The sequence below is a fragment of the Colias philodice genome, chromosome 7, assembly GCF_061535455.1.
Source record: "Colias philodice isolate Cphi_HAF_F1 chromosome 7, ilColPhil1 Martin Lab GWU primary, whole genome shotgun sequence".
Classification (NCBI taxonomy): Eukaryota; Metazoa; Arthropoda; class Insecta; order Lepidoptera; family Pieridae; genus Colias; species Colias philodice.
In genome coordinates this window covers 8,296,306-8,308,374 of record NC_143092.1, presented here as the reverse complement: position 1 = coordinate 8,308,374, position 12,069 = coordinate 8,296,306, and the positions used below count along the sequence as shown (strand labels likewise).

Genomic DNA, 12,069 nt, shown 5'->3' with positions numbered 1-12,069 from the left:
ATTACATAGTTATAATAATAATGACCGATACAATTAATTTTAAGATTTGATTTTACTAATAAACCATTCTTAACATAATAAACAATTTCGGATTTAAACAATTGACGTCGCTACAATATTGTGTCAATAAACCTTTTTTTTCTTTTTAAATACCAAAGACGTTACTCTAAAAATCGAAATCTGATATCTAGAATCGAATGCATTGATAACTTGTGAATAAATATCACCATAAATTAATGCATAAATGCGTTGTGTAAAACAGAATTTTATTTATTTTTCTTTTAATTATCTATAAAGTACACCTGAATAAATGCATTTTTTTATGTTGACTTATTTGAATTATGTAGATACTTGTTTTATTTTGCTCCTGCTGATGTTTTAATTTACGAAAAAAAATATATATATTACTTGGACAGGGATTCGCCTGATGAATTTTAAAATTGACATGTGTTTCAAGTTCGATTGACAAATGTTTCAAGTCCGTATCGATTAATTCACTTTGATCGATGTTTTTAGGTTGGTTACCTCCCTACGAAGATAAAATTGATAGACGTCAAATGTTGCCTATTAAATTGGCTCCACTATAGTATGATTATATGAAGGCTTATATAAAACGAAATGAGATAGATTAACATCTGCATATACACAACCTTACACTTCATAACTGAAGAATAAAACTAAATATTAATATGCGTGATATAATGATAACATATTGCAGATAAAAAATCAGTGCAAAAAGAAACAGAAGCCATGCGTGTGATACATAGGAATCATGCCGTGATAAATTATGATATGATTTTGAAATGTACGTTATAGTTATTTGTTATAACAACTCCAGTGTATTTTTCATAATATGGTCTTATAAATCGAGATGTTCATGTGCATATTGGGAACATGATTGATAAATAGCGTTTTACACGTGTAACACAGAGTCAATTGTTCATTTACAGTTTAGCAAAATTAGTAACAATCAACTTTATATAAAAATAACTGACAGTTTAGCATGTGAACGCATTTGCAGTTATTAAGTGAATCCAAAATTTGCAATGAAGTTGTTAATGTTTTTTCGTACATTTCTCTATGTATTGCGAAATCTATGGCTGTGAATATCATGCAGTGTCACACGAACGAAAGCCAAGGAGAGGGAAATGTATGTTAACTTCCGCGCACTTTACGTCACTGATATAAGTCTCTATAGAAATGGCATGAGATGAATGGTACCACGATTGATCCAATCTTCATTATGCCGATACAATAGTTATTTTTTTTAATTAATTAATAATAATTCAATATGATTGATATTTAACTTCTTCAATCTATAGTAAATGGTCATCCTACGAGTTAGTAGAGAGTTAGTAGAGCTCATAAGTTATCTCCACCCGTAACATTAACATTTATACAACAAAATTTTGAGATATTATTGTAGTTATTTATCACATATGAAATCTTGTCGAACACTATTTAGACCGAGTATCGAATGCGCGGCAGCCAACACGACATTAGGTTATATGCGGATATATGCTATATGTGGATATATGCGGACTTATGCGGGTATATGCAGGTATATGCGGATTACGCTGGTATATGCGGATTACGAGGGTATTTGTGGATATATGAGGGAATATGCGGATATGTGGATATATGCTGGTATATGCGGATTACGCGGGTACATGCGGATATATGCAGGTATATGCGGATATGTTATATGCGGATATGTGGATATATGCGGACATATGCGGGTATATGCGGTTTGGGGCGGGGCATGTAAGTACGGCACGTGAGTCAGACCTGTGACAAGTTAGAGGCGGCGTTAGTGTCGCGCGGGCGTGCCGCCGGACCGCTCTAGTCATCGCGGGTCCGACGGAACATCTGCCATCAACACACACATCACGTTATTTCATGGAAATCACCTTTTTTTTTAATGCTTTTTCTTTAGGTTGCGTTATGATAGTCGCGTTGTGTGTGACTGTTTTATCGACGTGGAAATACATTATCAAACTCTCACTATTTTATATACTTATTTTGGTCTTCGAAGGGAAAAGAGCACAAGAGCTTATGCACTAACTGATTTTACTACCCTCGTGAGTTGCGAATAAAGGCTTGAAAAATCATAGATTGATAAAATGCAGATAATTAAGCAGCACACACGAATAATTAAAACATTCTTAGAATACTATAATAGAATACATGACATTTTGCTCCAAAATTTTTAACAATTCTACTTGGCTCATGTTAATTTTGGCACTATTAAAAAAAATTAGTTAACGCAACTATCATAACGCAATAAATATAAAACAAAAGCTTTTATCACACCTTTATTCAAAGCTGTAACATTTAAACAACACATTTAAAAATAATAAAAAGAAAAAAAAACTACAACAAAAAACAAATTACACATACGCCTTTAATCAACATTAATTTCATTTCGACGATGGTGTGAGAAAAACTTGCCATGTGAAAAAAAAGACCTTTTTATTATTTTTTATTTTTTACAGGTAACTTCCATGACGAAGACCCGTCGGACATACAGCCGCTCAGTTGGAGATGACATGATGAAATGTTAGCACACGAGACAAGCTTCTGATGATAATGTTAGATGTCACATCTACACAGTATCATGACAACACTGAGGCTCGATACACATCGTTATATACAACTATTGCTATCTCTTTTACATCTGTAATGTTAGACAGAGACAAAACTCGCTTAATATTAATATTTTGTATTGGAAATGAAGCACTCTTCAATAGTTATCTCTTCAATAGTTGCCTCTAGAATATTCTAGATGCGTTTTTTTGTAAATGTGTATCGAGTCTAACACCATTTGAACACCGAAGTTAAACAGCGAGTATGACAGATTATTTATATAAATAAATAGATATATAGCGGCACGAATGAAATGAATCTTGTATAAGAGGCATTATAAACATCGAATACAATATTTAACAGCACAATCAATTTTGATGTAAATTGTTAATAAATTACACAAAATATAGCACAGAGACAACTTTTGTTATTCCTTAAAATAAAGATACATAATGATTATAAATTAATATGAATTTTAATTTACAGTATCATTTGTTTGATCAGTAGATATACAGTCATATTTCTAATAAAGCTTGAAGTTTGAGAATAAAATAATTTAAAAATGTATCTCACAAAAATTGTCAATGTGTGAAATTAACACATAATATAGTCTGTTGTGATCAAGATTCTGTTAAGGCAGGTTATGTTTATATGTGGTTTTGTTATATAGGATGTAGTTTATGCATGTATGTGTTATAGTCATGTAGCATTTGGTACAGTCATGTGGAATTTCCTATAATCGTTTAGAGTCTGATTAACTTAGGTAAACCATCCCGGTTTAGTAATGTGTGGTCTGTTGTAATGAATTTTTTGTTTCAGTAATAAGTCACGTAGTGTTCCGTATGTGGTGTTCAATATAGTCATGTGGTGTTCAATATAGTCACGTGGTGTTCAGTATAGTCACGTGTGGTCACGTATAGTCACGCGTGGTCAACTGACCGTGCTGGTGGTGCGACTGCGCCTGCGCCTGCTGCGTGTTGGTGGACTCGTCGGCGGTGCGCTTGAAGAAGTTGTGCTGCAGCGCGTAGTACGGCGTCACGCGCTGCTTCGGGTCGTACTCCAGCATGCGCAGGATCAGGTCCTGGAAATTGTACGTGTCATTTTATGAAATGGTTCTTTACAAATGGTAACATTTTAATACAACAACATTATTTATAGACAGTTGTTACTAGACATCATGTTATGATGATTACAACTACGTCACATAGTATAACCACTCAACTATGTTTAGTATACACTCTATATGTCATATAAGTAAGTCTTCTTCGATCGGTTCTAACGATCTTATTCATATCCAACTTTATAAAATAGTGAAGAGTATCGATAGGAGGTGCAACGTGTATCCAGTAATCCTAATCACTTTCTACTTGTTCCCTCTACCACCAGCTACATATACACTCCAGTACATGTTGCACTCCCCTCACAACGAGTGCAACTAAACGAGTATTGACGACGCGGTTGGCGGGTCCCGGGTTCGATCCCCGGTCAGGGCAAATATTTGTGTGATGAACTCAATTATTTGTTCTTGGGTCTGGGTGTTATTATCTATATATGTATTTATTAAATATTATATTTATCTTCACCTAGTACCCACATCACAAGCCTTAATTGAGCTTACTGTGGGACTAGGTCGATTTGTGTAATAATGTCCTATAATATTTATTTATTTATTATATTTATTAACATTCCGCCACGTGTATATCCTCACCTTGAACTTGAGGTAGTCGGATACCGAGTGTCCGGGCTCACCGCGGCGCCGCGCGGCCGGACCGCCGCCCTCCACGCCCAGTATGTCGTGCAGCCGCCGCGTGCCCGCCGCCCGGTACTTTCTGTAGCCGCTGCCAATTATAACACATTATTATTTACTACTAGCAATCCGGGCGAACTCCGTTTCGCCACCAGAGACACCTTTTCTTTGCTATAAACAACAAGGAGCCCGAGACCTTTCCAACAAATGCAAAACCGTGGAAATCGGTTCGTGCGTTCTGGAAGGAAAACCCGACTTATTTTTGTATAGTAGATAATTTTGTTTTAACTAAAAAAAACTATCAACCGCTTTCAAATTGTCAGAATTAAAAAAAATTAATTGGTACCAACTTTCAAATAATAAAAAATCCTTATTTATTTAGGGCCAAAGCAAAACACTGTACGTTAAAGAGGACGTGAATAAAATTTACGATCGATGTTAATGATTGATCTATCGAATATCGATCTATGATCCAGAACCAAAATTTGCAACCACAGTTAGCCATTTTTTTTAAGAAAAGCTTATCGAATGGACAATCGAAGGATTGTTTGTGTTGGTATGCAGATAAGAGTTCGATCCTGACGTTATGTGAAAGATATATTTTTTAATTAATAAACAAATAAAAAAAAAACACATACCCATCTTTACTCGCTACTTTCTTTAGTACATAACCGCCGCCCTCTGACGCCGGTAATTTGTCGAAGAATTTCCTAGTTTTGTGTGCCTGAAACAAAATGTGTGTAATATTAAACATTTATACGTGGAAACTGCCTGTTCGTATTTAAAGTTTGGTTAGAGACAAAGTCAAAGGAGATAATGGGTTTAAATATAGATACAATTTAGAAGTTCTAGAACTTTGAGATAGATATAGATACTATTTTAGCTCCCGTTAGCCTGTAAAGGTATAAATTTATCCGAAACATGAAGTCGTTCTAGAAATTTGAACTCTATAGGCATTATTCACTTAAATCATTATATGATCAGATTAGATAAAATAATGAAAACATCAAATTCAATTATTTTTAACTGTAGTAATATACCCCTTCAATCAAAATTGAATCAAAAACAAAACGTGTGACAAGTTCATGTCAACTTATGGGGTATAACACAAATTATGGGGTATAACATATCATTAACAAATCAATATTAAGCGTCCAAAAATACGCATCTATACTCTGTCCATTATATTATTTGCTTTTTGACAGCTTCACGCCCATGTAGGATTGTATTGTCTATGTTAAAATGTCATACAAATAATTATCGTACTTCATGGACAGGTCCCGCCCACTTAGTGATGCCTACACAGAATTATTCAATGATGGGTCGATAGATTAAAATAATCGATAGAAATACTCTGTAAAATATATCCGATACAGAAAAACTCTTCTATTATGTTATATAATTTAAACGTAAAGACAACAAAAGTGTAAAATAGAAACCAATAAATAATAAAATATTAGTTTAGTTTAGTTTTAACATACAATGCATAGATATGTGGTCTTATTATTACATATCTTATTAGTATGTTTACGTTGTAATTATTATTTACGTACCTGATTCGATTTATGATAATATTTTGAATTTATAATTGAAATGGTATCACAATCGATAATCTTTTGAACATCACTTCTGGTATCACCCGTCGAGCTGTCAAAAAGAAATTCTTATAGTGGACAGACTATAGCATTAGTCGTACATACGATTTCAATATTTAATAACAAAATACAGTAAGTAGGTCAGACACAGCCACAAAAGGGGGCAATTACACGGCGTTTACACATAGTTCCAACTTTGACAATTAACACGAATTTTCAGTCATTACCTCATTGCGTGGAAAATCTCACGAGTGGAGTCGTATGGACGCGTTAAACAGGGATATCTAACACTGGGGGCTTACTTATAAACAATTCGAGAAGGTGATTAACCTTGTTTGTGGTTTCGTGTGTGTGAAAATTGGGAATGATATAACAACATTACATAATATTTAATTATTTTTAGTACTTTTTTGTATGTAATGGCAATGTAACACTACTTATCGCACAATAACTTTTTCTTCTTGTTCGCAATCCTTTTAACTTAAAAACAATCCCAAAAGTTACGAATAGTATCCTTACCACATCCAATAAATGGCCTGGAGGCATACCTCGACGATCTTGTTCATCTGGTCGAGCTCATTGGCTCCACTGAACAGCGGCTCTCCGATGTGCAACTCGACGAGTATGCTCCCGAGCGACCACAAACACTTCCCAAACAGGTTAATATCTTACCTGATCCAATAAATGGTCTGGCGGCATGCCGAGCACCTCGACGATCTTGTTCATCTGGTCGAGCTCATTGGCTCCACTGAACAAGGGTTCGCCGGTGTGCATCTCTACGAGTATGCACCCGAGCGACCACATGTCGATCGCGAGGTCATAAGGGATGCCTAGTAGCACTTCTGGTGAGCGGTAGAACCGCGACTGTATGTATTGGTATATCTGTGAAGACACAATATGTTACTATAGTGATGTAAACAAGCAATCGACCAACAGTTATCTCTTTGGAGACACCAGTTCATTTAGTGATGTATTGGAAACAGACAATAGAACAACGTCTTTTTTTGTAAGTGTCATAATATTTTTTTTTTATAAAGGATAGAAAGTTACTCTATTTAACGATAAACCAACAAATAAAAACAATATCTAAACCTTTTCATAATGCCATTACGACGGCAATATAAAATATTTCATCAAAACACACTTACTCATAAAAACAGAAAATAAATAATAAATCCGATTGCATTTAATGTTTACAATAAGTGCACATTACAGCACAACTGTTGCATTACACCTCATTACCATACATAAACCGGGTGCAATTAAACATAAAAAAGGCACGTTCACATTTAAATTAATATCAATAAATGCAAATCGCAATGTCCACGCTCTCCAAGCATGATTTATTCGTAACATAAACAACGCGAGGAAGTCGTGTGCGTCGCAGTATTGACTTTAATACGTCTTTTAATTAATTACAAGAGTATCAATGACACTGATTACCGCGCCGTTATTTTATTGTTTATATAAACAATGAGAAATGTCCGGCGGTCGGTGCGTTTATTGGTTCGCACAACAAAGAACCATTGACGCGCAATTTACGATAGATAACCTTTGGCACTGGGTTGTCTCAATTAAAATTTTCACGTCATTACGTGATTTCTGATTATGGTGTTTGTCTTTATGTAATTTATTTAAGAATAAACTACTTTCATGATTAGAACATCGATCTGTGATTAAAGTAAAAAAATTGTAACAACAATATTTATCCGACTAGCCAGCACGACGGAGTTTATTTTTCTTGCATTTATATGCACTATTGTTTAGAACGCGTTGTGAGGTCAACGTTTGCTGGTCTTTAATTACAAATACAGTGTCATTGAATAGAGTAAAATTACGAATTTGCAAATGCTAATTATTGGCGCCATTTCCTTCCTTACTCCTTTTTGTATATATTTATTAATAACACAATTACATTGCATCTATATATGCAAGTCACAATCGGTCCTCCAAATTTAGAATCTATAAGTATCCTACCATATATGAGTATATCAGAATGCCACTGATTAGACCGCACCGACAATGATAACCGAGTACATTATATTATGCAATGATTATGCCATAAACAGATAATATTCGTCACGATACATCGATAAGTGTGCTTGGTTACAATTTATTGCGTTTTCAGATCAAGGACAATGTATTGTAAATTTAAAAATACATTTATCGCAATCTAAACTTGACGCGCGTTACTAGTATTATGAGCAGTTTTTAATGTGCCAGAAATCTGAATAGACCATCTACCGATTTCATGTGGTTGCTACGAGCTTTTATCTATATACTAATATTGTAAAAAGAAAGATTAGTGTTTCTGTAAAAAAAACTCAAACTACAGGATCAATTTCAAATATTCATCAGCTGCAGGAAGGACTATGTTAAACATAAGCTATATTCAATTTATATAGTCTATTTTATGATAGCATAATTAAATATCTATTAAGAAATCTTGTATTTTGATTAAAATATACTCGACTATTGCGCGACGCTCGGAGCGAAAATAGATTTATTGTTTTACACTAGACAGTAGGTACTTTCAGAATTTTAATTGCTCCAACTACGGCCCACGTACAAATCGATTTTCCAAATTAAAATTTCAAAACCTAGACAAATGGCCTCATTAGTGTCCGATTTATTCGTGAACATGTTTTTACATAAAGTCGAATTGAATTTAAATAAAATTGAAAAAAAAAATGACCAAGAAAAAAAGCATAAATTTAAGTACTAGGTACTAATAATTTCTAGAAACCACTAACAGCTCAAAATAAAAAAAAAATCTTGTTAGTCTGGTTTAACTCTATCATTGAAAATTCAAATTGCAACTCAATCATTGCACTTCGTTTTATCTTATATAGCACAAATATTTGTTACCCAAAAAGTCTCTATAGTTAAGTAATATGGGCCCTCTTCACAATGGGCAGAGTTGGGCGTGTAGAGGTAATCACGATAGTGTACAAGGCCTAAATGTCTATGATCGGCCGTCATTGTAGATGTTTACCTATTCATAATCGCCGTAATGGTGGCAAACATCGACCATTATTTGTTGGGCCAACGCTGCCCATTATTAAGAGGGCGCAATAAATGTAGACAAAAACAATTAATATAAATAACTACCGGTCCGCCCCGGCTTCGCCCGTGGTACATGTTTACGTTTTCTCTACATAAGAACCATCCTCGTACTTCAAGGAATATAATAAAAAAATAATTATCGAAATCGGTTCAGCCGTTCTCGAGTTATGCGCTTACCAACACATTTTGCGATTCATTTTTATATATAAGAAGATTAATGAAACACAGCACTCACCCGTTGTCCTAACTGACACGAACTACCAAAGTCGACAATTTTGATCGCCGACCTCTTCGGATTGCACAGGAGAATATTCTCCGGTTTTAGATCACAGTGAATTATATTTAGTTCTGTAACAAATGGTTTATATTCATTATTAAATGGTACACAAATTATAGGACACATACTTCAAGTTTGTATACTACAAAGTCTTCTAACTACATCTGTATTGATAATGACCACTGTACGATTATTACACCTTAGGATCCTGATCTTACCTATAGAGATAACAAAATTATGTATGGGTCATATTATAATAAACGTAATAAGTTAATCTACAAAACTGCTATAATTATATGGAAATTCAAATTATGTAAAACGCATACAAATGATGATGATGCGCTGTGTACGTTTACACTGTACGTACGCCCGATTGTGCGTGAAAATTGTACCTTCACTTATTAAAAGACTTGAAACATTTACACTGTGAAAATATTCCTGCAGATAAATCACAACGAAAACGAATAAAAAAAATCACCGGATTTGCTTCGAAACAGGAGCGTGGTGAACAGCTACTACGCGAACTTACGCGTTCTCTTATTGAATTGTAGAAATGTTGAAACCCTTCTCTTATTAAAACAGTTGACATTGTGCATAATATACACTAACATTCCTACAGTTAAAACGTAAACTCACCGGGTTGACGAAACAGCAGCGTGGTGAACAGCTACTACGCGAACTTGCGCGTTCTCTTATTGAATTGTAGAATTGTTGAAACCTTTCTCTTATTAAAACAGTTGACATATTACACTAACATTCCTACAGTTAAAACGTAAACAAACTCACCGGGTTGACTAAGGAACAGGAGCGCGGTGCACAGCTACTACGCGAACTTACGCGTTCTCTTATTGAATTGTAGAATTGTTGAAACCCTTCTCTTATCAAAAGAGTTGACATATTACACTGTGCAAACATTCCTGCAGTCAAAACATAAACAAACTCACCGGGTTGACTAAGGAACAGGAGCGCGGTGCACAGCTGCTGCGCGAACTTGCGCGTGAGGTTGAGCGACACGCCGCGAAAGTTCGTGTTGCGCAGCAGGTCGTACAGGTTGTACGACAGCAGCTCGAACACTAGGCACAGGTGGTTGCGCCACATAAAGTGCCGCTTCAGTTTCACTGTAAACCACGATGGACACATTAATATCAAAATCCTACTACTATTATAAAGACGAAAGTTTGTAAGTATGGATGTATGGATGTTTGTTACTCTTTCACGCAAATACTACTGAACCGATTACAATGAAATTTAGCACAAATATAGAGGGTAACTTGGATTAACATATAGGATAGGTTTTATCCCGGAAATCCCACGGGAACGGGAACTATGCGGGTTTTTCTTTGAAAACGCGGGCGAAGCCGCGGGCGGATAGCTAGTATAAAATATGTAGGCGTACCTAAACTACTTAATATTATTAAGACAAGATTTGATATTTTATTCTTTACGATCAGATGCATACAAAAGTATATGCATTTCTAGTAAAAGACTGCTAGATATAAGACCACTGATAAACATCAATTAAATTAACTCTTTGAAAGCTACATGGGTATAGAACACGGGAATATTATATGAGTAGCATAGGCTTAATCTAAACTGGGTATAGTATAATATCGACGAATTTGTTGTATGTTTGTGCAGTGCAACACGGGTGAGAGTCGTAGGGATGCGAAGGTCGAATTTTTGACCACCAGTCGACCCTATTTGTAAATTGTAATCAACAATGTGTATTAAATGGTAAGTATAAAAAAGAAAGAAATAAATGAGATCGTTTCGATGATGTCACGACATTTGTTCAATGGTTAGATAAAATTATACAAGACCTACTATAATCTATTGAACATTGAAGTTATTAGTTCTGCGGTCTGCCCCAAAAAAATTATTTTCTCTGCCATTTCTAATCCTCCACTAAAATAGCTCATATTGCATTAATGAACAAATAGACCACCACCCCATACGCTAATTGTATCAATTTTGTTAGGATTTATCCTCAAACTATCGTAACCATAATACACGAGCTATCAGCTAATCATATGAATTACATACGTAACCATGAACTAATTCCTTGTTATGCTTTTCGATAAAACGTGGCGACATGGGGAAAAACCGCCACCGAAAACGACTTTTAATTGACCAATTAGACAAATTTGACCTCATATTATTTATCCTTATTTTCCCTATTTTACATACATTAGTTAAATAAATAGATTCTTACCTATATAATACTTATTTTCCGCGTCTGCCCTGTTCATCATTTCTAGTAACTTGACTTCTATTTGTGCCTGATTTAAGAAAGGTTTCTTATTTTTAATAATTTTTATCGCTACTTGACACTGCTCCTCGTGGTCGTAGGCTTTAACAACCTGAAAAAATAACACAATAACATTTTATACCTACTAAGCATTTCATAATATTTTTACTTGATTATCCAAAAATTTTCTATAAAAAAATAATAATTTACTTTATTAATAATCTACTATAAGGCATATGTACATAATATGTTATTTCCTATAATTATGGAGGCATTCAAATAATCAAACTTACTTCATTAACAAAATCAGATACTATTAGATTAGATCGACTTATTTGTACCCCAAATAACGTTTTGTTACGTAGAATTAAGGATTGAAACAATCATTGGAACGTGATCGAATGGAAAGTTTTTCTATTTAATGGTGCTCATTAAATATTGTCGAGCTTTAGTCGGGTGTTGGTTGGTTATTGTCATCAGAACATTAATATTGCTCTAAATTCACAATCCCGCTTACAAACATTTCCTGGAAGATATCATAACTAAATCG

At 34.5% G+C, this 12,069-nt stretch overlaps 1 protein-coding gene across 6 annotated transcripts in view; it reads right to left on the bottom strand.

Annotated features, from left to right (window-relative positions):
* mnb (minibrain) overlaps positions 1-12,069 on the bottom strand; it is a 126,880-nt gene that overhangs the window by 3,597 nt on the left and 111,214 nt on the right. For 5 of the 6 annotated variants that reach the window (XM_089697531.1, XM_089697533.1, XM_089697532.1 and 2 more), the window contains 7 exons: positions 11,484-11,631; positions 10,216-10,389; positions 9,230-9,342; positions 6,601-6,810; positions 4,972-5,057; positions 4,295-4,424; positions 3,526-3,667 (listed from right to left, as the gene is read on the bottom strand). In XM_089697531.1, the coding sequence (XP_089553657.1) occupies positions 3,526-3,667; positions 4,295-4,424; positions 4,972-5,057; positions 6,601-6,810; positions 9,230-9,342; positions 10,216-10,389; positions 11,484-11,631 (1,003 nt within the window). Of the gene's footprint in view, positions 1-1,788; positions 1,870-3,525; positions 3,668-4,294; positions 4,425-4,971; positions 5,058-6,600; positions 6,811-9,229; positions 9,343-10,215; positions 10,390-11,483; positions 11,632-12,069 lie in introns of all 6 variants that reach the window. The other variant, XR_016315889.1, reaches the window with a different exon arrangement.